The sequence below is a fragment of the Asterias amurensis genome, chromosome 12 (genome assembly GCF_032118995.1).
Source record: "Asterias amurensis chromosome 12, ASM3211899v1".
In the NCBI taxonomy this organism is placed as follows: domain Eukaryota; kingdom Metazoa; phylum Echinodermata; class Asteroidea; order Forcipulatida; family Asteriidae; genus Asterias; species Asterias amurensis.
In genome coordinates, this window is record NC_092659.1 from 2,624,667 (window position 1) to 2,649,271 (window position 24,605).

The 24,605-nt window shown below is 38.2% G+C and overlaps 3 protein-coding genes across 3 annotated transcripts in view; 2 read left to right on the forward strand and 1 right to left on the reverse strand.

Annotated features, from left to right (window-relative positions):
• Positions 1-24,605, reverse strand: part of LOC139944758 (von Willebrand factor A domain-containing protein 8-like) — a 74,229-nt gene that overhangs the window by 5,630 nt on the left and 43,994 nt on the right. The window contains exons 27-41 of the mRNA XM_071941851.1: positions 12,727-12,835; positions 11,667-11,805; positions 10,660-10,847; positions 9,992-10,173; positions 9,352-9,477; positions 8,930-9,012; positions 7,479-7,654; positions 6,886-7,078; positions 6,114-6,195; positions 5,340-5,544; positions 4,463-4,577; positions 4,151-4,260; positions 2,156-2,311; positions 1,480-1,605; positions 861-1,019 (exon numbers count right to left, since the gene is read on the reverse strand). Coding sequence (XP_071797952.1) covers positions 861-1,019; positions 1,480-1,605; positions 2,156-2,311; positions 4,151-4,260; positions 4,463-4,577; positions 5,340-5,544; positions 6,114-6,195; positions 6,886-7,078; positions 7,479-7,654; positions 8,930-9,012; positions 9,352-9,477; positions 9,992-10,173; positions 10,660-10,847; positions 11,667-11,805; positions 12,727-12,835 — 2,149 coding nt within the window. The remainder of the gene's footprint in view (positions 1-860; positions 1,020-1,479; positions 1,606-2,155; positions 2,312-4,150; positions 4,261-4,462; positions 4,578-5,339; positions 5,545-6,113; positions 6,196-6,885; positions 7,079-7,478; positions 7,655-8,929; positions 9,013-9,351; positions 9,478-9,991; positions 10,174-10,659; positions 10,848-11,666; positions 11,806-12,726; positions 12,836-24,605) is intronic.
• LOC139944763 (mannose-binding protein A-like) lies at positions 15,239-16,652 on the forward strand. Its single transcript, XM_071941859.1, has 2 exons — positions 15,239-15,545; positions 16,462-16,652. Exons 1-2 carry the CDS (start codon positions 15,239-15,241, stop codon positions 16,650-16,652), a joined length of 498 nt encoding a protein of 165 aa, XP_071797960.1.
• Positions 18,027-23,373, forward strand: LOC139944762 (C-type lectin mannose-binding isoform-like). Its single transcript, XM_071941858.1, has 2 exons — positions 18,027-18,345; positions 23,186-23,373. Exons 1-2 carry the CDS (start codon positions 18,027-18,029, stop codon positions 23,371-23,373), a joined length of 507 nt encoding a protein of 168 aa, XP_071797959.1.

A 24,605-nucleotide genomic window follows, 5' to 3' on the forward strand; every position in this document is an offset into this window, starting at 1 on the left:
CTCAGGCAGATAAAACTTAAAATACTACTTGTAAAAACATTAAAAGATACAAGAGCAATTCTAGTACAGAGGAAGGAAAGAGAACCAGCTGAAGCCCGAAGGACTTCTTAAAAGTGACAAAGTTCCTCTCCACTCTAGCTGGTTTTAAAAAGAGCAAAACATTATTGCAAAAGACACTCTTATGATCCTTTAAAAGGACAATAACAACTTGGGGGAAAAACCCTGGAAAAAGAATCAGCTGATGGAGCCTAAAAGTTTCCAGGCCAATGGCTCTCCTCTCCGGCTGGTCTTTACAAAATCTGCCATCATGTTGAAGCTTTACAGGCACAAGGTGGCAGCAGACTTACCAAGTTAATTTACTCAAATCATATATGAATAATGTATGAATAATGTATGAACAATATGTAAGTAAGTATAGGTTCCAAGAAGAGCTGGTTTGTGCTCATCACTTGAACCAGTGAGCTCTGGTCGTCTTCCCCCGCATTCTCTTGAAGATAACCAGAGCAGACTGGTCAAAACCGGTACAAATCGGTTCAAACCGGTTCTTCTCAGAGCCAACACTACTCACAAGATACCACATAATTTGGATTTGATTTGATTTGAAATGGTTTATTAAAAACAAAGACCATCGCAGCCAAAGCTGAATTGCAGTCAACAAGAGATAACAAATACATACATTTAAAAGAGTTAAAAATACAAGAAAACAATCAAATATCAAACGCCAAATTAAAAAAAAATGAGTGGAATTGTACTTTTTTGTTAGACGATCTAATCACAAGTTATTTTTAACAAAATACAGTCCAGTTTCATATTTCATAAAATCATTTTATTTCCATAAAAAATAAGCAATGTGTACTTACAGCAAACTTCTGTTCATATCCTTCAAATGCTTCCATGACCATGAGGGCGCCCTCCATAATGCGTTCAAGACGTCCATCGTGTCCGTTGAAGCGATACATGCTGCCGCTAACGTCAACTATCAGTCGCAGTCTCTTGGGCTTCAGTTGTGGGCTGCCGAGCTGAGCACAATCAAACAGTGGGGTACTTTTAATTGCGCTACAGTTTTTCTGGAGAACTTTCTTCACCTACAGAGCAAGTTCGAGTGTGCACCGTGTCCGCTTTTTGGTAGTCAAGATGTACGCAAATGAATTTGACTCTCAAAATGATGATTAGACGTCGCAAATTGTGTCGAGGTTTAGTTCTGATATGCAAGGAGCCAAGTCACTTTGGCCCGATTTCATAAAGCCTGAGCACAATCACCTGCTAAGCACAGGAAAATATTGCTTAGCAAAAACAGATCACCAGCCAATAGAGTTTTACCATAGAGTTTACGTCGTTGGGACTGGTGGCCGATAGCAAAAAAATTTGTTAAAACAGTCTTATGAAAATTGAACGCTGGAAACTTCTACTTGGTTGACAAATTTCTAGATTCCGCACAAATCCTGCCTTTACTTTTTTGAGAGGGGTAGGTATAATTACCTCCGGGTCTTGTTCCCCACGTCGTTTATAGATGGCCCTTTCTCCAGTCAAGCCTTCAATGAGTTTAGCCTCGTCAAGGTCACCGGCTGTCTGATGCTTCATCCATTGCCTCTCTTTGCCCTTGGCCTGTCCAAGATTCAAAATGCAATGGCTTTATAGCTATTTTGACTAGTCAATTGACTTGAGGATTCAAACTTATAATTATTTCCATACTTCATGAAAACACAAACAATTTTTTTTAAAGGAATAACCAATAAACAAAGCTATTTAATGAGGCAGAGAAAAAAAATATACTGCCACCATAGGGCTGGTCAGCTCAGTTGGTAGAGCGCCTGTACGTTAATCTGCAGGTCCATGGTTGAAGTCTCGCTCCAGCCAATTTTTCTCTGTTCAGATTCGAATTGTTTAAAATCCACCAATGCTATTTCCTATGTGGCTTATAACTTGATATGTAATTAATAAACCACGCACACCTGCAAAATTGATGTTACGTACACATGTCAACTTTATTCAAAGCAACATTTGTTTCCACAATTCATCATCAAAAAGTACAGTTGATAATATATGAATGTGGAGGCACGTTCCAAAAAGCGGAATTTGTCAAGACAGTCTACAAAACGAAACAAAACAACAGCTTTACAATAGACGAAGAAACAAAATAAACAAATAAGAATACCTGCAAGCTGTCGAGCACAACTCTAAGAGACGTGACTTGACGGCGCACTCCGGATGAGAAACGTTCGTACATCTCCGCATCGAACTCCGACATCTTAATCTCCTTGAGTCGCTCCTTGAATGCTTTCTGGGCCATCTCGCGAGCAGCCAATGCGACCTGGATGAGGTCAAAGGGAAAATAAATAACCAAAAGAGAAGTGTAGCATTGGTCTTTGTTGTGCCTCATGGGTCAATTTCACAAAGATAAGCCCGGTTCATACTTCCTGCGAATGCGAATGCGAAGCGAATCTTGACGACACCAATTCGCAACGAACAATTCGCGGCAGTTGAACTCTGCTCTACTCCCTTGCGAATAATCGCTGCGAAAGGAGGGTGTGACGTCAAATTCACGTCAAATTTGCTTCGCATTCGCATTCGCAGGAAGTATGAACCGGGCTTAAGTTCTAACTTGGCCTTGTCTCACACTAGTGTCTGCTTGATATGTCCTACGTACATGTTACCGTACCTTGATTGCACCATGGTTGTACTAAATGTTTGTCATAGGTTAGGGAACAAAAGCATCTCGCTTAACCTTAAACCTAAATGCTTCTGACAACACACGCCTAACCGAACACCCAACCATCAGAACACTCTCATCTGCTCACCACCGGACTTTCTCGTTTATTGCTCCGCGAATATGGAACAACCTCCAAGTCTGCATCAGAAATTGTAACTCTTTGCCATTGTTCAAAAAATCTCTCAAAACTCACTTGTATCAGATGTAATTTTGTTGTATTTTGTAGTTCCATTGGTCTTGCTCTTTCCAGCGCTTGGATCTTGATGTAAAGGCGCTTTATAAATATTTAGTTGTGTGTATGTAATGTTGTCATTTAATGGGCCATATTTTTGACCGCGTGAGGGCGCTCTCAATCACTTCCGGGGGTATATTCATTCATACCCAAAACAGTTTTTAAAGATTGGAACATTATAACCACAGACATCTAATCCATCACAGACAATAAGACTTTTAAAGGAGCCGTTATAATCCACCTCTAAAACAAATTGAAACTACAGCGCAACAAAAGTGACAAAACGCCTATTGATTTGTGCAGGGCGCATCGCGTATACCCCCGGAAGTGATAAAAATACTATTTATAACGCCCTCGCGCGGTCAAAAATAAGGCGCATTGCTGTTTATTATTGAACCATTTTGTACCTAATATATCATACCTCATACTATATTACTTTTGTAATTTCGACATAAATTCGCATTATTGTATTGAATAACAACATTGAAAAAAATGTTACTGAATTGAACTAAGGACTTAGTCCTAAGTTAAGACGAGTATTTTGTCCTACAATGTAACTCAAGATAAGACTAGTTTTAAACTTTTAAGACCATTCATTTCTGTATTATAATCATCAAAAACATTGCTAACCTTGGTGAACTTTTAACTCCATTATTTTCAGGGACAATGTCTGGAAAATTATTACTAAACAAAAGCATATGGTGTTTTTTTTAGTGTTGTTGATTCTTTGTTAACTTCGGGAATAATAAAAGAATTGTGAAATTTTCTTTGACCTAGCTGTTGCTCTTGTTTGAGCATCTTGTGGTCGTTTGCGGCCGCTATGATAATTTCGGAACAAGTCACTTGTGGCCGCTATGGTCTCTAAAAGCCATTCTCTTTTGAGTATGACATTTATTTTCTAAATAATCTCCGTTTTAGAGTGTAATAGTTTATACGCCATTTTAGTTTTGATTGTAATGTTTTACTCATATGTTTAATTAATTAATTTTAAATTACTGTTCTCCTCCCTATAGGAGTGTACAGTACTTCTCCCTCTCAGTTTTTCTGTGTAAGATTTAGGCAATTTCAAATAGTAATGTAATGTTTTACTCCAAATTTTTAACTATGTAACTGTTCATGTAATTCTGCTGCTGGCAGCGAATTGAATAGAATTTTAATAAACCATTGAATGAATGAATGAATGAATGAATGAATTAGTGGCACAGTACCTCTGGTGGAACCATATCTTTCTGGCTTTGTGGTATTTGTGTGACATCATGACCAGCATCCAACCTGTACGGACCTCCAGCTCCACCCAGTCCTGCCGTCCCCACACCACCTACACAGAAATAACACAAAGCAAATAATAACATTTTATGGAAAGGTTTGCGGTAACACCATGTAATGACTATCTCTGAATGAGTTGGGGTGGTTGTTTTCAGAACTACCCCAACTCATTTAGAGATATTCATTATCAGAAAATATTAAATATACAAACAAACTAAAGTTTTGAACTTGATAAAAGGTATTTAAGTATTTACCGACTCCTCCTGCCCATGTGCCACCTCCTACATGTGGTTTGTTCCCAGGGTCAACTTTGCCGTGCTTGGGTGTGATGTTCTGCAAGTCTTGGCTCGTTGATTTCTCGGTTGTTATCTAAAAAATATGGAAAGAAACAATTAATTATGCAATCTCTGAATCTCCAAAAGCCTTTTTTCTGTTTTTCAGCTGCTTCAGTAAAACCATAATGTAAAGCAGACTTGTGAAGATTTCTTCATTTCTGTCTTAAAGACACTAGACACTATTGGTAATTGTCAAAGACCAGTCTTCTCACTTGGTTTATCTCAACACATGCGTAAAATAACAAACCTGTGAAAATTTGAGCTCAATCGGTCGTCGAAGTTGCGAGATAATAATGAAAGAAAAAAACACCCTTGTCACACGAAGTTTTGTGCATTTAGATGCTTGATTTTTGAGACCTCAAATTCTAAACCTGAGGTCTCAAAATCAAATTCGATGAAAATTACTTCTTTCTCGAAAACTATGGCACTTCAGAGGGAGCTGTTTCCCACAATGTTTTTTACCATCAACCTCTCCCCATTACTCGTTACCAAGTGAGGTTTCATGCTAATAATTATTTTGAGTAATTACCAATAGTGTCCACTGCCTGTAAAGGCACTCGGGATGATTTCACAAAGAGTTACATGTAGGACAGCTCCCTCTAAAGTAACATAGTTTTTTGAGAAAAATTAAAAGCACACACATTTGTAAGAGGGTTGTTTTTTTTTTTTTCATTATTCTGTGGCAACTTCGATGACCAATTGGAGTCCAAAGTTATTATGTTGGAGTATTTACCAATCTATGACCCTCCCTTCAAATCAACTTTAAACTTTAAAAATAGAATTAAACATTGCTTACTTGTAAAGGTCTCCCATCGTCTTTCCCAATCAATCGATACCACTCGTCCAGCGACCTGGCCAACTGGTTCAATCCGGTTTCCCACACTCTCACCATGCCACCCGAGTCAACGGTCACAACATGGCTGCCACCGCTGGTTGCCATGGCAACCTTGTGAGATGAGGAGGAGGACCACGGCATGTAGCCTTGGATAGACATCGCGGGACTGCAGAATGCAACAAAACACTTTAAAATCAATCATTTAAAAAAACTTATAAAGCAAAAATGCACAACAGCTCTAAGTTTCACATAGGGATAAAGAATGTATATTTGGTTTGCGGTAACACCATGTGTGCATCTACTTGCCAGGTAGAGTTTGTTCTGAGAGAACTGTCCTGCTTTATTCTACTGCCGCAGAGTAGATAATCGGAGGTTCGGGTGACTTCTCAGTTCTGAAAAGAACTGTTCTGCTTTTTAACTATTACCAGGGCGGATGGTACAATGTATAGCAAAGAGACTGTATGGACTACTACTTTAGCTTATAGGATCGTAATTAACTGTACTTCCGCGGAGTCAGTTCTGAATTGGTCTCAACATTTCGACTAGCTTGCTCTATAGTCATCCTCAGGGATAAAGAATGTAATTTGCTTTTATCCTGACACCAATGTGTGTGAAGCACTGTAACTGCAGTTTTATTGTATTTAGTTAGTCTTACAGTTTTACCACAGTCTTCCTTTCATTCTTATAAGATAACTACAATTAATTTTGGAAAACACAAGAACGTTTTCAACTTGCCTTGGAACAGGAATGTATTTGACTTTGCTTTGAGCTAAATCAGCAATCTCTAGATAACCAGCTACATTTGCTGGGGCTTTACCTGAAAAAAAAAAATAATACTCATAATAATATGGTCTCCCTGCATTGTTGTCGAACAATACATTTACCACTTTTATGGTCCAGTAACCCATCCTTTCATTCTAAACATCCTTTGTCCTTGCCACTTCACTCCTATTGGTTCATAGCCACCAATATTGTTTCTGAAATAGAAACTTTGATTGGCTGTTATTTTCTTTCTGGATCCTTTCCTTAATCCCTTTCCCCCTCTCTTTTTCTATAAATGGATATGTATTTGTTTGTACTTGTTTTATGCCTCTGAAGAAGGTCCGGATTGGATCGAAAGCTAAGGCCACCTACCCTATAATAATATGGTCTTATATATAACGCATGTATTCAGCAGTAAGGTGCTCAAGGCACAAAGAGAGACACTTTTTAAGACAGGTTTGAGTTTTGTTTAAATATAAGACCATGAAACCACTTGTAAGGGTTAACAAGGTGCTGTGGCACATTCAGCAGCCATTGCCAAAACACCAGGGCAAACCCTCACCGATAATTGTAAATTGGTTCTTTTAGAGATACCTTTACTGGGAGAGGGTTTAAGTTTGGTCCAACTTTTCCAGAACACATTCAAAACCTCCCTAAATCCACTTTTAAACAACACCATTTTAGGAAATTTATTTATTGCCAGTTTTGTTCAGAGATATAATGAAATGTGACAAACCCCACGCACCTTCCGGAAAAACCTCCACTGGTGTCCTCTGCGATGGCACAATCCTAGCAACTTGGCTGACCTCTGGTAGGATACCAGCTTGACCCTCAATGCTGACCTTTGACCTTCCACCTGTGATGGAAGCCATCAGCGTGTCACCACGCTCTTCCACTGGTGTTGGATCTCTAGGTATCGTGTAGATGTCGATTGCAGACTGTCAGCCAGGAATTAAGAGGAAAACAAAGAGTAAGACAATTTTCTCGTTGATTTGTCCTTTGTGTTTCCATCTTCTTGTGGTCAACCAGCCCCAATATTCTCCATAGCAACCACCCCCTCTACCTATTTTATGTATGCTTTCTGACTCTGCTAGAGTCGAAATGTCAGGCCACTTGTTACAATTTTCTCTTCTAAAGGAGCAAAGTATGAACACATTAAAAAGCAGACAAAGACACCGACAGGATTTGAATCTATGACCACAAAAAGAAGGGCAGATAATTTGTACATTTGGTCGGAGAGATCTGCACAATTGTAATGAGTTTTGTAATGAGTCAGCCTGCGGTTATTGCTCAACAAGATCAACATTTACAAAAGAACAACTTTAAGAAATTACAAACCTGAAGTTCTGGAAAACCAACAGCAACTGCACCATAGTTGCTTTCATCTGCAAGAATTCTGTTTGGTGCGTCAACTTTTTCTCCGATCGCCTCCGATAGGTTAACAGGGGTCAGACCTTGTGTAGAAATTCCTAAAGTAGTATGGTTTCCAATGGCACTTTCCGAATCAGAAACATCTGGAAAAGGAAGTAAAATCCGATAAAATATCTGAAATGTCTGACACCCATTTCAGAGTGGTGCTCCAGAGTTGCGCCAAAACCATGTTCTGAATTAAGTACATGAAAATGTTAACGCCTGAAACATTTAGGACTATTGCAGTCGTTCGGAACGACTCTGGAGCGCCTTGGTTTCAGTCGTCGATCTTGTCATGAGCCGAACCTAATGTAAATGTTATGTTAAGTTCCCCTGTATAAAACCAAAATTTATTTGGGTCGACCTAGAGTCGCTCCTAATCTATTTGGTTCGGCGCAAACTCTGGCAGCCTGCCTGAAGTGTTATTTGGGTTAATGCACGCTTTTCATAGAGTTGTACAATGCTCAAAACATACCATGTTTATTTGTTTTTATTTACCCAGGTCAAAATTCCAGTTGAACCTAGTTAACTGGGGTCAACTGGTTCAACTGGATAGTGATCAAACTCGTCCATTTTCCATATTAACCAACTGGTTTGGACTAGGTTTAACTGTGTTCAACTAGGTTGAAATTATAAACCAGTTGGTCTCTGTCCATTTTCTATATTAAACCAACTGGTTTTAACTGTGTTTAACTAGTTTATCAACTGGTTTCAGCTAGTTCCAGTTAAACCCAGTTTAACTAGGTTCAACTGGAATTTCGACCTGGGTAGTACCAGCTCTTATACATGATACAGTACATCATTATCTTTAGTGCTTAGTATCAAAGAGCAATGTGGCCCAAATTTCACAGAGCAAAACATTTTCTGTTCAAATAACAAAATTGAGATATCGGTCACAAACATACTTTTTGCATTGTGACTGATTCCCATTTCTGCTCAGCAAACCTTTCTTGTGCTAAGCAACTTTGTATTGCCGGGTATTTAAAAGCAGTGTGCCGCTATAACTTCACACAGCAAAAAATAGTTTCTTTTCAACAACAAAAATTTGGAGATCAGTCAAAAGCATACTTTTTTACATTTTGACCAATTTCCACTTCTGCTTGGCAAATCAATCAATCAAACGTAATTTGTAAAGCGCCTAAATCAAAAGTTTGCTCAAAGGCGCTGAGAAAAAACAAGTCATTGATGGTAGGCCTCCTGAAACAAGTGGGCTTTCAGAAGTGCCTTGAATGTGGTGAGTGATGTTGTGTCCCTGATGTGATTGGGAAGTTTATTCCAGAGTTTGGGTCCAAACATTTCCTGCGCTTTGCAATTTTTGTTTAAAGAAGTAAAGAGAAGCTCTTTCAGACTAATGCTTTGTTGTAATGATAGTGTGGTACCTGCGCTTGAAGGCTGGGTTTCATATATGACGGTCAGTTGGTGGACTGGAGAGTCTGGGGTTGGTCTGCTTAGGATGTACTTTCTAAAAATAGAAATCATAAAAATTCAAAATATATTTCTTATTTCCGGAAACGAACCTTATATTTTTAAGCCATCAATTCGCCATCTTAGAGATAAAACAATGGCAAATTCATACACTGCTAAATAAAAAGGTTGCTAAAATTATATATCTTTTTTTTAAAGGAATGACACAAGAACTCTTTTTAACTGGGCTCGATTCCATTGAGCCTGTACAGAAAAAGGTTACCAGCCAAAATTACTTTAAGCTTTCATTGTTTTGACTGGTGCCCCACTAAAATCTTGCTGAGCAGTATTTTCTGCTTCACAGCTTTATGAGGTGCTTTCTTACAATCATTTTTACCTCTGGGTTTTGGCCTCAGTAAGAAGCCATGTATCAAGGGAAGGCATGTGCATCATCTCCAGCTTGAATGGGAGTTGAAGACTGTGAGCTGTGCCGTTCAGTACATCTACAACATCTAAATGATCCCTGTAAGAAAACAAAAGGAAGAAACAAAATATTTGAGCGGCATTGATATTTTATATTTTGTGTAAGCATGCAGCAAGCATTACACTTTGGCCGTTGGAAAAAAATAGGAAAATTGAGTGGAGTACTGCAGTGCCAAATTTATAAGGCTGCTTGACTATTGGTAATTACTCAAAATAATTGTTAGCATAAAAACTTACATGGTAACTTGCAATGGAGAGCTGTTGATAGTAAAAAAGCATTGTGAGAAACGGCTCCCTTTAAAGTAACATAGTTTTTGAAAAAAGAGGCAATTTGTCACTCAAATAATAAAGCCTTTAGCTGGAAACTGTTATTATGCATCTAAAAGCACACAAATTTGTGCAACTCCGATGACCAATCGAGGACAAATTTTCACAGTTTTGTTATTTTATGCATATGTTGGTATATACACCAAGTGAGAATACTGGTCTATGACAATTACCAAAAGTGTCCATCAAGGAGAAAAAAGAAGAAGAAGATCAACAAATATAAATACCCTTCCTCCTGGTAAAACACCACTATGTTCTTGTCGGCAAGGTCACGACACATCCTATGACCTTTGACCTCACTGTTGCTCAGTTTGCGACCAATGATCTCCTTTGCTGTTTCTAACGGTGAGGTCAGAAAAAGTCTTGAGGTCACGCCGCTCTTGGTGTCGATCAGAAGAATGTTATTGTTCTGGAAATTAAGCGGGAAAAATGAAGAAATTAAATTTGAAGTTTTTAAAATTTTATAGGGGTTGAAGAGAAAGATGATACTAGCCAAAAAAAGTTCCCTTAAGGCCCCACCCCCCCCCCTTAAAAACATGTTTTACGTCCTGCCTTTTTAAATAGGGAAGTAAGGCAGGAGGGCCTTTTTCTTATTTTTTAAATGGCGGCCCGACATGTTTTTAAAGAAAACTGGCTGGGATATTTTTCAAAATAATTTTTTTTCCATCTGAGATTGTGGGATTTTTTATTTTTTTTTAAATGAAGAAAAAAAAGAGGGGAAAAATAGAGGCAGCCTCTCAAAAGGAATGGGGCTGCAACACTGATTTTTTGGGGGGTGGGGGGCCTAAGAAGACTCCCTTGGCTGCCGCCTCCCTGGCACCCCTAAACAAAGGTACCGTTTTTATGGCTCTAAGTACCCAAAATTTAATTCCATAATATAAAAAAATGTCCTTACAATCTGTTCATGAAGTATGACTTTACCAGCCAGCTGTTCACCCAGTGTTGCTATGGCGATTGGTTTCGGTCCGAGCCCGGGGAAGATGTCGTACAAATCCAAAAACTGTATTGACTTTGCGTGTGGTTTCATGCTGTACAGGCAGATGGGGTTCGATGTCAACACATGAATTGGTCCTGATGTAGAATCTGTCAGAAATAAAATTAAAATAAATATCAGGTCAACTATATTTTTTAAAAATGTTTAGTGCTGCCTTTTTGAAAAAGGTAGAAGGGACTTTTTTTTTCTTCTTCTTTTTTTCCAAATAGGTTACAAAAACATATTGTTTAAAGCCACCGGAATTATTATTTTTTTTTCAAAAAATAATTTTGTTTTTGTCCGAGATCAATAAAATTAAACATATTTGTGAAAACAAAACAAAAAGAAGGAGACCTCTAAAATGGAGGCAGGCAAGGGCGCTAAACATGTTTGGGTTTTCTCCCCTTACACTCCTTGCTGGAGATCAGCATCAATGGTTGCAATTTCTTATACTTAACCACCCCCTTCCCTCTAAGCTGTCTCCTTTCTCATAGTTCATTCCTTGATTTTACTTTACCTGCCTGTCTCTTTCCACTTCTTTCCCCTTGACTGTTTCTGTGACAAGTATACCTGTTTATGTTTAATGTCTTGTCATTTAGCCTTCGAGAAAAACTCCCTGAGGTTGCTGAAATGAGCCCTTGAGCAAAGCACTTAAACATAATTGCTTTGTAAAAAGCTGGATGGGTAGTGCATTCTGCCACCAACAAGGCTCCTATCCTTACAGACTGTAAAGGGGTGACCTTGTTTCAGCCCCAGGAGTAGATGACAAAATGCCCATAGCCACAGTTGATTTGAGTCGACAACACAAATCAATTAAGTGTAGCTCTCACCTTAAAGAGGCAGTCCAGCCTGGTGATGTTGAGAGATATCTCATTAAAAAATTATAATGTCGAACAAATTAAAAAACAAATATTGAATTAAAAACTTACACTGCGAAGCGACAACATCACAAACTCTGTTGGTCTCACTCAGAGGAAGTTGCCATGAAGAAACAAGCTCAGAGAAACCTAGAGATCTTTCCTCTACTCGATCCAAAGGGTACTCCCTCACATTCAGATGCACAGGTCCCTACAGAAAACAAAAGATGTATAATGTATATTTATAAATACCTCAGACAGTTTCGCTATTCCTTTTGGTGGAGAGCGCGTCACGTGGGGGTGTTTAAATGGTTGATAATGACCAGCTGGAGCTGATTAAAACTGGTTGTTTTAATGCATATCCAAAAACATGAAAATGCAACACACAAACACTCAAAGACGTCGGAAAATGTTTTACAGAGTTTCTTACTTTATTACGCCTTTTAACCAAAAAGGCATTTATGAATTGGAATAAAAAAGTAGTGACTCGTTCTTTAAACTGCTGTTTAAAACCTTGCAGGGTCGTAGCTGTGCGATTAAGGCCCTCGCCTTATTCAGTTTGTGGTAACACCATGTGAATTTATCTACTTTGTTGTGTAGATTTGTTCTTGGAGAACTTGTGGGGAACTGAAAAGAATTAGTAATAATAATGGTTGGTAATCCTGTTTTTATCAAGGAAGTAATTTCATGCTATAAAGCAAATTTGTGTGCTTAGTAGCAGCTCTATGCAATTGGGCATAGGAGACCGAATTTGAAAACCATCCTGTTCTACAGTTAGAACTGGTCATTATGTGATAGCTGTCTTATAGTCTGAGGAGTTCAAAGTAATAAATTATGATCAAGCAAGTCATTATAATAATAATAATAATTATTATTATTTTATAGCATTTATAAAGGCGCACTTAATCTGATGTAAAACCATTCAAAGGCGCCGGTCAAGATGAAAAAGAGGGAATTCTCAAGTGGTAGTAGGAAAAGCAAATGTAAACAGTTGTGTCTTCAGTTGTTGCTGAAAAAGGGAGATGTTGTGTATTTACCTGAGGTTTTCAGGAAGTGAATTCCAGAGCCTGGTGCTGTACTGGAAAAAACCCAGACTTTATTCAAATTATTATGGCTCATTAATTTAAATTACCTTTACTCTGAGTTTCTTTTCATCAACTGGGCACAGCATTTTACGATGACTTGACCCCTGACCTCCATAGTGCCACTGACTGGTCAGCTGAGCAGGTGGCAGAGAAAATCTATGAGAAAAATACGAAAATTTCAATTTAATTCAAAATATCATTTGTTGGTGTTCTAAAAAAAACTGTCAATAACTGTCATGCGAAAGTTGAAAAACTTGACACACATATGCAAAGAAGCTGTTGACGAACCACCACAATAGCTCTATTGTTCCCACAAAATTATTGCTAACCAACCTGAAACTAAATTACTGCTTTATTTTCCACATCAGTTAATACCTCTCTACAAAATATTATCCCAAGGTCTATGGGGGAAGTATGGTTGAATGGTGATCCGTTTTCGCTACAAAATTGTGTGCGTCACACCTTGGAGGAAAAACAAATTCTTCCTCCCTGGTCACACGAGGCAATTTTTACAGGCATTTTGGAGGCAACCAACTGCGCTGCAGGCGGAAAAGCACTTCGGTAGCACAGCAAATATTTTTCTTCAACACCCTTCACTGTCCTGAGTAAAGTGGTGTCGAAATAACATACAAGTATTTGTTTTCTTCTTGGAGATGGAACTTGGAATTGCCAGTGAAATTTTCCATGTCACATGGCCCTTACAATTGACATGACAGTGGCATGCCTAAAGCCATTGTCTGTGATGTGATTAAATGCTTGTGTGATAATTTGATAGCTTGCTGTTTAAGCTGACAAAACTAAACTGATTGAACTTTCAGCATTCTTTAAAGCCATTGGACACTTTCTGAACAGAGCAAAAGATAAAAGTGTACAGATTTACAAATAACTTACAGGGTTTACAGAGGGTAATGGTGAAAGACTTCCCTTGAAATACTATTCCATGAAATGCTTTACTTTTTGAGAAAACATAAACATATATTCCTTACAAGTTTTGTCTTGGTGTTGAACCAAATGATTTTGGCATAGGAGAAGATTGCGGCGTAGCCTCCCCAAGAGGCATCAGATGGGCTGATATCCCATGTTCCAATTATGTACATGCAGTGTGCAAGAAGCCAGTAGCAATAATCCACTTGTAAAAACGCAATCACTCAAGAAGCGCATATTTCAAACTCAAAGTAAAAAACCCAAAGAAGCAAAAACATCAGAAAAGAGAAAACAGTGTAAATGTTATAAAAGATGATGATAGTATAATGTTACACTATTTATATGTGAAATGCTTTTTTTGTGCGTTAGATTTGGTAATACAGTTTTTAATCAGCTGTAGATATAAAAAGGTATGTTTTATTTTCACTATTGGTCATAGAAACAAAAATCCTTTTCTTTGAAGACATTTACCATCTTGGTTTACATCCATATGTAAAAAAAATGAACAAGGATTCTTGTGGCAAAATGGAAATGTACATAAATAAGGTGTTATTGCTAATTTGGGCTCAGATTCATAGAGATGCGTAAAAGCAAACAAATATTGCTTTAAATTTCCTGGCAAAATCAAAATGTACTTCACATATGTATAAAGTGTAAATAAAAGTACAGTGACACATCTTGTCTTGTATAATTATATTTTTATTGTTGGCAGGGGTCTGGTTTTACACATCTTTTGATGACAGTTTTTATACTTTTGTTTTAACCTTGACAGCCCCTGTACAACTTGTAACTATTGTGTATGTCTAAAGATTTAAAATAAAATTAAAATAAATAAAAAAATAAAAAAATATGTTGTCAAATTTTAGAGAGGATTTTACAAACAAGAACTTATGCGTCAAACTGTCATGCAAAAGTTGAAAAAGCCGACACACATATGCAAAGTAGCTGCTGACGAACCCCCATAATAGCTCTATTGTTCCCTTAAATTTATTGCTCACCAACCTGCAAAAATTACTGCTTTAAGTTTCCACATCAATTAGCACCTCTATATAAAATATTATCCAAGGGCCAAGGAGGATACTAACTACCAAAAGGACTTTTTGGTCTCGATTTCGCTACAAAATTGTGTGCGTCACACACAAGGCAATTTTTACAGGCATTTTGGAGGCAACCTGCACTGCACGCGGAAGGGCACTTTGGTAGCGCAGCAAATATTTTTCTTCAATACCTTGCTGCCCTGAGGAAGATGGTGTCGAAGTGACCTGGGTTGCCTGTGAAATTTTTCATGTGATATAGCCTTTACAATTGACAAGACAGTGACATGCCTGAAGCTATTGTCTGTGATGTGATTAAATGCTTGTGTGATAATTTGAAAAGTACTGTCTGAATAGCTTGCTAATAAAGCTCGACAAAAACCTTTAACTGGTTGAATTTTCAGCATCCTTAAAAACCAGCCTCAAAATATACACAACAATTAAAGTTGCTGATCCTTTAAACTGTTACCTGTGTGTGTTGCTCTACCAAATTTTCAGCCCTAGAAAACAGCCATCCACCGATACTTGTTTGTTTCACTCAACAACTTTTGCGCGTCTGAATTTCGAACCGATGTGTGCACACTAGTTGCGTTAACCCACTATGGCTTTGAGACATTTTCTTGTGGTCGAGATTTTACTCATCTACTTTATGAATGGATGCAGCAATGCTACCAATGAGGTATGCAAGACCTCCGTTGGAGCATCCACTCAAGATTGGATCAAATGGGGAGACAACTTCTACAAAGTCATCATGGAGAAAATGCCGTGGCTAGAGGCAAGGGATGCCTGTGCTGAGATGGGTGGAGTTATGGTCACCCCAAAATCTGAGAATGAGGGTCGATTCCTCGCCGCCATCACATCCCTCTCAGAATATTTCTGGATCAACTGTAATGACCTACTGGTAGAAGGTTAGTGTTTATTTGAAAACAAATTATTGCAAAGGCTATTGTTTTAATTGTTATAAAACTTAGTAAAAACAGTATATATTTGGTTTGCAGTAACACCATGTGTGTATCTACTTGCCAGGTAGAGTTTTTTAGAGAACTGTCTTTCTTTATTCTTATGACTTTTAAAGGTAAACAAAAACTCACTGTGTCTTATCTTCCAACGCACTTTATTGTAAAATAATACCTTTATTTGGTTCAGGTTATATTCTACTGCAGTCCATGTGCATTTGACTTGTCAGTTTGCAGTAGACGCAGAAAAAGCAAAAAGTGTGCAGGAGAGGCCTACAGATAAACACATGTTTCAAGTATTAGATTATTTTTGTCCCTACAGACCCTATTGAATAACCCCTTTGTTGCTATGAAAGTTGCCATCTTGTAGGGCAAACGGTATGCACGTCTAAACGCATACCTCAATGAAGCCTGCAGCACGCAGCGTTCCCAGTGATGATGTTTGTAGGGCAAACCGTATGCACATCTAAACGCTTCCCTCAATGAAGCCTACAGCACACAGCGTTCCCAGTTTGATTTCTACGGCACATGCACGCACACGCTCACAGACGCCATAATAATAATAATATAAATTTATACCACGCTTAATACTACCTTTCTAAGCGCATGGTGCTGGTATCCTTGAAGACTCCAAACCATTGCAACAGCACCATGTTGTAGGGCAGATCATTTGAATGGTGATGACGTCATATTCAAAACGGTCTATACCACATTAACTATCTGTCACTTAATCATTTGTGATATTTCCAGATACCGTCAATTTAAGTCTGAGCGGTGATGGTCAAGTCTAAAAACTCTTGCTTGAAAGCACAACCTTTCTGGGATAACTACTACACTTATTTATAAGTTTAATTTTTGTATATTTCAGGTACTTGGGAGTGTGATGGGAAAACAGATATTCCCTACCAGGCTTGGCTTCGTGTTGAGCCAAATGATTATGGCATATCAGGGGAAGATTGTGGCGTAGCCTACCCAGGAGGCATCAGTTGGGCTGATATCCCATGTTCCAATTATGTACATGCAGTGTGCAAGAAGCCTGTAGCAGTACTTCACTTGTAAAAACGCAATCACTCAAGAAACGCATATTTCAAATTCAAAGTAAAAAACCCAAAGAAGCAAAAACATCAGAAAAGAGAAAACAATGTAAATGTTATAAAAGATGATGATAGTATAATGTTACACTATTTATATGTGAAATGCTTTTTTTGTGTGTTAGATTTGGTATTAGTTGTAGCTAATACAGTTTTTAATCAGCTGTAAATATAAAAAGGTATATTTTATTTTCACTATTGGTCATAGAAGCAAAAATCCTTTTCTCTGAAGACGTTTACCATCTTTTACCATGTAAAAAATGAACAAGGATTCTTGTGGCAAAATGGAAATGTACATAAATAAGGTGTTATTGCTAATTTGGGCTCAGGTTCAAAGAGATGCGTAAAAGCAAACAAATATTGCTTTAAATTTCCTGGCAAAATCCAAATGTACTTAACATAATATGTAAATAAAGTGCACATTTATGTTGAATCTAAAAACAATTCCAAAATAAAATAATTAATATGTTACTGATTGTATACAGTGACACATCTTGTCATGTATTGTCAACTTTTAGAGTGGATTTTGCAAACAAGAACTTGTGTAGATATTTCATGCCATTCTTACAAAAACAAAAAGGCCTGTCAAACCATGTCAAAATGGTTATAGGAGAGTTAAAAAAGCCGACACACAAATGCAAAGTATGTAGCTGTTGACAGACCACCATGACAACTCTATTGTTACCATGACAAACTACCTTTAGTTTCCACATCAAGTAACACCTTAAGTCCTCTATACAAAATATTATCCCAAGGTCTATGGGGGAAGGAAGTATGGTCGAATGGTGATCATTAACTATCAAAAGGTGTTTTTGGTAATGTTTTCGTTAAAAAATTGTGTGCGTCACACCATGGAAGGAAAAAAAAGATCGTCCTCCATGGTCACACAAGGCAATTTTTACCGGCATTTTGGAGGCAACCAACTGCACTGCACGAGGAAGAGTGTTTTTTTTTCTTCTTGGAGATGGAACTGGTTGCCTGTGAAATTTTTCATGTGATACAGCCTTTACAACTGACAAGACATTGACATGCCTGAAACCATTGTCTGTGATGTGATTAAATGCTTGTGTGATAATTTGAAAAGTACTGTCTGAATAGCTTACTAATAAAGCTCGACAAAAACCTTTAACTGGTTGAATTTTCAGCATCCTTAAAAACCAGCCTCAAATTATACACACCAATTAAAGTTGCTGAGCCTTAAAACTGTTACCTGTGTGTGTTGCTCTAACAAATTTTCAGCCCTAGAAAACAGCTATCCACCGATACTTGTTTGTTTCACTCAACAACTTTTGCGCGTCTGAATTTCGAACCGATGTGTGCACACTAGTTGCGTTAACCCACTATGGCTTTGAGACATTTTCTTGTGGTCAAGATTTTACTCATCTACTTTATGAATGGATGCATCAATGCTACCAATGAGGTATGCAAGACCTCCGTTGGAGCATCCACTCAAGATTGGATCAAATGGGGAGACAACTTCTACAAAGTCATCATGGAGAAAATGCAGTGGCTAGAGGCAAGGGATGCCTGTGCTGAGATGGGTGGAGTTATGGTCACCCCAAAATCTGAGAATGAGGGTCGATTCCTTGCTGGGATCACACCGTTGCCCACAAGTGGTGTAAATCATTTCTGGATCAACTGTAATGACCGACTGGTAGAAGGTTAGTGTTTCAAACTTTTTACATGTACAAACATGTAGCAACTTGTCTATTTTTTGAAAATTCCATGCAAGTATGCATTGAGATCTTGAGTTAAAAGATGGGTGGAAACGAGGTAACAAACAGGAATGAAATTTCAAAGCTTATCATTTTGCAGTGGTTTTCATTCTGGGTACTCAGAGAAATACAAGTTTCAAAAAATTTATTTATTTTTCCCATGTGCCACTATAACACTAAAAATGAGACACTTAATCATTTTTTTTTAATTATTTGTTAAAAGTTAATTCTTATTCATGAATACCTCAGACAGTTTCGCTATTCCTATTGGTGGAGAGCAATATTCCCTTGTTGAAGGCAAGTGTTTCAAACTATATACTAAACATATCCGAATACTGTCTCAGGCATAAACATGCAACACACATACAGAGCTCAAGGACGTCAGAAAATGGAAGTTTTACAGAGTTTCTTACTTGAGTACGCCTTTTAACCAAAAAGGCATTTATGAATGGGAATAATATAGTAATGACTCGTTCTTAAACTGCCGTTTAAAACCTTGCAGGGTCGTGGCCGTGCGATCCTTTATCACACTGCCACGACCCAGCCGGTTTTAAAATGTGCTACCCTTTTATTCCCTTATAGTCAGTACGTAGCTTAGGGATGGAATCGTGACCGACTGGCCCAAAGCACCAAATTTGGTAGACCTTCTATAGGCCCCAGAAATCAATTTTAGAAGGGGTGACACCAACAAATATTTTTGGAAGGTACCTAATTTGCATAATTTCAAAATGGCTGCAAAATCCTATATTTAAGCACTAATTTCGGTACATTTTTATCATTTGAAAGCAAAGGTCATTTTGAAATATTTTCTTCGGTGGTTTTGTTTACATATCCTGCACTTAAACAACATTAATGAACTGATGATGTGCGTAAGTAATTAAGTGTAGTCAGAAATCCAAGATGGCCACTATAATAATAAATTAAGTATCCTGGTTCGAAGTATGCACAACAGTTAGTTTTTGTTGTTACTACCGTCTGAACTTTTAAAACAGTCCCATGTGGGGGAAATTGGTTTACACTGACAATATCTTCAAAGATTATGGCAGCTTCCGCTGCACTTGTAAAGCGCTATGCAAGAAAGCCCAGCTTTGCGGCATCTGCAGATTCTGAAGCACTGTGGCAGTGTTTGGCATCCGCACTCAACAGCTCTCTGCAGACACTGGCTGCCTCTGGATGAGTGACCACACAGGCTTCCAGTCAGATGCAACCTTTGTCCAACCATATCCCTTGGGCAGTGGAGCACGCTGTTCAGACTTCAAGCTTGTTGTCCAGATGCTCGCCTTTCCAGGAGGAAACTTTGTGTTCGATACCTTCTCAGTTAGTAGTTGAAATAGCTCTTGTTTATTGGTGGGATCCTGCAGAAAGTTTAGGAAGTTTGTTGGTAGTTTAGTGTTCCCTGCAACCTTCTTCCTTATACTTTTTCCTCCTCATAGATTGCTTCAAACATACCTCTCTTGTATGTATTCCACACTATGTCTACTCGGTTGCTGTTCCTCAATTGTTGTTGGATCCAATGGAGAAATAACTTTTCACCAGATTCATTGAATGTACATAGTTTGATTTGCCGGAAGTGCGTAGACGATAGCAGCATCGTCAAAAACATTGGCATGGCAGTATGACGCAGGGTCTGGGTGATCCGTTGTCAGAATTTCTACCAGATCAGGTATTTTCGTCGGCAGGCGAAGCGCTCCATACACCGAGAGAGAAAATGGCCAAGGATGATTTTCATTGGCGAAGAATTCTGTTAAGTCTCCATCACGGTACTGACTTAATTGCTAAGTAGAGCTGGCTGAAAAGATTGCAATCAGGTTTTTTTTACTTGAACAATGCTGCTTAGCACTTGTGTTTGGCTTTGATTTCAGACGCTTCCAAATGGCCAACGAATTTCTTTTGATGGGCTTATGAATGCTGGTGCTTTGGTCTCAAATTAAATCCTTAACATGCTTCTGGTACTGGGAAATGCCAAGGGCTTCGATTGTGCGGACTGTGGAAACAACATCTTTTATTAGCACAATTTCAAGTGTCCAAAGCAAGCAGTTGTGAAGGATCTTCAATGAAAGGGTTACCTATTTCTGAGATTGTTTCAGTGAGGCTCTTCACTTGTTTCCTGAAGACCTCCTGCATAATCATCCCCTGTTCATGCTGCTTGCAAATGTTGATGTTTTCTCCATCCATGAACTGGTCCTCAAATTCCTTCAGCAGTCTTGCTAGCTATGGACCTGAAACCATCCATATTCTGGAGACAGCTGGGTTTTCGGTAAGTCCTACCACGCCACCAGACCCTTTACCAACGTTGTTTTGTTCATGACCATGGTCAAGAGGCATGCAAGAGAACTTGTGTTGAGTCTTTTGAAGAACCCACATTTGTTTGACCTCTTCTTTTATATTTTGTGGTAGAGCCTTCATGTATCGGATGTGAATGGGGATCCAGCGAGCGTAGTTAGTGTGATCCAGAACGAAGAACCAAGACACCAATGCCTCCAAAGCCACCATAAAGAGATCAAATCTGGGATACGATGAGCACGGATGAAAATCAGCACAAGTGTTTCATATTTCAAGATGATATCCCAGTACTCTGAAATGTAGGGCTTGCCGTTATCATCTTCTGCTTCCACGTTTCAAAAGACATCCCACTGTCAGACTCCACCTTCAGTTGCCAAGCATCTCTCTCTCTCTCTGCAGATTTGCAAGTTTTAGGGCTGTAACTTGATGACTGTGCCTGGTTCTAGTGAGGTGGGCAGCTTTGAGGAAGGAGTCTGCTCCGAGGAGGCCACACGACACCAGCTGCACATAAGGCAGCGGTCCAACCAGATCATTTAAGAAAGTCTCCAATTGTGTTCCATAAAGCCATCTCTATATGGAGACCACCAACGTTACTAAAAAGTGCTTCTCTCCCAATGTCTCGGGCCAACGCCACTGAGCAAACTTGGCAAGGGTAGACAGTGGTTGGTCCACAGCAATTAGCGGTGTCTGTCATGGATTGAGATATGTTGTTATCTGCCTTTGGATCTCCATCACATGCTTGTATAAAAGGGGCAAGAGGGCGTCCAGAGCAGAATGCAGACCAGGCAATGTAATCTTCTTTCTCAAGCTTGTCCTTCTTTAATAGAAAAATAGATCTGTCTATCCAGGAGACTTCTGTAGCTCTTGCAATTTCAAATTACCATCAATGGTACTGAGAGAAGTTTCTGGCACTTCAAGTTTAGAAATCTGGCAAGCCACATCTGGAACAGTTGTGTATATCCTCAGGGAGTGAATACTTCCTTGACTCAGAGCAAATTACAATAGGATCTCTGAAGGTTCCAGGGCAGGATGCGGTGGGAAACTGAAAGATATTTATCCCAGCACTATGGAATGAGCCCTCGGCTGTTGTAAAGAAGGGTTATGATCTATGTCATCCAAAGTCCAAACCGTGAACAGACCTTATGTTAGATTTGCAGGGCAGACAAGCTGCTTGTCAATGACACGATCGTAGCTAACACTGATGCCCAGTCTATACAGGATGTTCATTGTTATTTTGTTGCATCTCATGAGTGTATGGATACATAACCCAATGTAGAGAGGAAGAGGTGATGGCTCCCTTTCACTGGAATGCCTGCTGTTTTTTGCCTCAGAAGCTTTGTTTTTTTGCATTGAAGACGACCATCTGAGCAATGGAAAGACAAACCTGTGACTCAGTGATACCTTGGTGCTTTACATTAGGTCCATTCAGCAGCATGGCAACTAGTGTCTTAAGGCTTGCCGGAACAGAATTTTCCAGGTGGTTATGTTCAAAATTCCCGGTAAAAGGGAGGGATTCCCAATCAAATATGTCTTGTCTGATGCTTTTAACAACTGATATAGATTAGCTAAAATTAATATCAAAGTGAATACGCCAGGAAGGAAAAAAAAATTGAATTGGCTAATTGAAGCCCACCTCCAAATTGTAGGTGCAAATAATAAAACAAATATATAAAATTGTACATTGAATCTTTATAAATGAGTTATTTATCAAACCACTAACAATTACGTTGTAATTAGTCTTAATTATTGATAATTAGTTTATAAGCATCAGTCTACTTTGACTTTAAAGTAAAAAACACATAATTCGAACCCTTTCAAGAGGCGGCCTAATTAATAAAGGGCTGAGTACAGCACTCAACTGAAGAAAAAAAATACGCCAGATAATTTTTTATATAGATTTTATATGCAAATTAGGCACAAATTTGGATTTATGCAAATTAGGCACCCTTCCAAGATTTTTTGTCAGGTGTCACCCCTTCTAAATATCTTCTCTAGGACCAAAAGAATATATCTACCAAGTTTGGTGCTTTGGGCCAGTCGGTCACGATCTCGTCAAAATTTGGACCTAAGCAACCTGACTATTAGTAATGGTGGTTGTGTCTAGCAATTGAAAGAAACAGAACTGGTAAGAAACAAAAATCGTGAAGATCAAAGATTTACATAAAACTTACACAGTCTAATAATGATAGTAGAAAACATCTCTGAAATATATCTCTCTGAAATGTCATACTTGATGAGGAATAAGTAAAACAATTTTCACGTTTGGAGTTTATCGCTCAGTGAGCATTTCATTAAAAAAATTTCAAATGATGTCATGCAAAATGTATAAGCAGGTTTTAACTATTTTCTTGTGACCGAGATGGCCAATCGACCTCAAACTTCAACAGAATTGTCAGTACATTATGTGCTTATACACTACCAGCAACTGTTTTGTTAGCAAAAACAAATTCTGTAACGTGCCTTCAACTACAAAGGTTCACAAGTTGACTTTTGTTTATTTCAGGTACTTGGGAGTGCGATGGGAAAACAGATAATCCCTATCAGCCTTGGGGTTCAGGTGAACCAAATGATTACAAAGGTCGAGAAGATTGTGGCAAGGCCAACTCAGGAGGCATCGGATGGGGAGATATCCCATGTTCCAACTATGTACACGCAGTATGCAAGAAGCCTGTAGCAGTACTTCACTTGTAAAGACACAATCACTCAAGAAATTTCAGATTCAAATTCAAAATAATACCAAGAAACAGCAAAAAAACATCAGAAAAAAAGGAATATGTCATTGAAGTTGATGATAGTTTATTAGACTAATGTTATTTTTATCTGAAATGTTTGTATTTGTGTTCGTGTTAGATAGTTGTTGCTAGTACAGAACATTATTTAATCAGCTGTAAATATTGAAAAAATTATATATCATCACCTTGATCAGAAAAAGAGCATTTTCCAAAGAAACTTACAATCTTGGTTTAGATCCAAAAGTTTGAATGAGCAAGAATCCTTAATTTGTAAAACAACAAAATGTGTAATTGATAATCTGTAATGTAGGGCCTACCCAATCAAATCCAATAGTGGCACTATACGCCTCTCTTAATACTTATGCATGACGTCATAATTCTTACCCAAAATGAGGCTATGGGCGCACGTCCCCCCATCACTTGCAGTGGCTGCGCCCATCGCCTCGTTTTGAGTAAGCATTGTCACGTACCTCATGCATAAATATTAAGAGAGGCGTATACATGAGCAATGATTGTTCCTGTGCATCAACATTTTCACTGTCTTAGTGCTTTTTAATGAGGAATGTTTTCGTTCCAAATCGATTCAAAAAAGGGAACGAATGTAATGTGTAATTACTTGTTTCTGTACTTAGCATTTTCACTGTCTTTTCAAAAGAGAATTTTGTTGTTCTAAATCGATTCAAAAAAGGGAATCCTTAAAACAAAAATAACGAATGTACAAATAAGTAATTGCTAATCTGTAATATAACCAATCAAATCCAGTAGTGGCACTAAGGGAAGCAAATTATTGTTTCTGTACTAAACATTTTCACTGTCTTATAAGTGCTTTTCAATGGGGAATTTTTATGTTCTAAATCGATTCAAAAAAGGGAATCCTTAAAGGCAGTGGACACTATTGGTAATTACTCAAAATAATTATTAGCATAAAACCTTACTTGGTAATGAGTAATGGGGAGAGGTTGGTAGTATAACACATTGTGAGAAACGGCTCCCTACGAAGTGAAGTAGTTTTCGAGAAAGAAGTAATTTTCCACGAATTTGATTTTGAGACCTCAAGTTTAGAATTTGAGGTCTCAAAATCAAGCATCTTAAAGCACACAACTTCATGTGACAAGGGTGTTTTGTCTTTCATTATTATCTCGCAAGTTCGATGACCGATTGAGCTCAAATTTTCACAGGTTTGTTATTTTA

Bases quoted from the DNA above. Each gene is read 5' to 3' on its own strand.
- LOC139944763 (XM_071941859.1), top strand. From the start codon at position 15,239: ATGGCTTTGAGACATTTTCTTGTGGTCGAGATTTTACTCATCTACTTT. The intron at 15,546-16,461 runs GTTAGTGTTTAT...TGTATATTTCAG, and splicing joins TAATGACCTACTGGTAGAAG to GTACTTGGGAGTGTGATGGG.
- LOC139944762 (XM_071941858.1), top strand. From the start codon at position 18,027: ATGGCTTTGAGACATTTTCTTGTGGTCAAGATTTTACTCATCTACTTT. The intron at 18,346-23,185 runs GTTAGTGTTTCA...TGTTTATTTCAG, and splicing joins TAATGACCGACTGGTAGAAG to GTACTTGGGAGTGCGATGGG.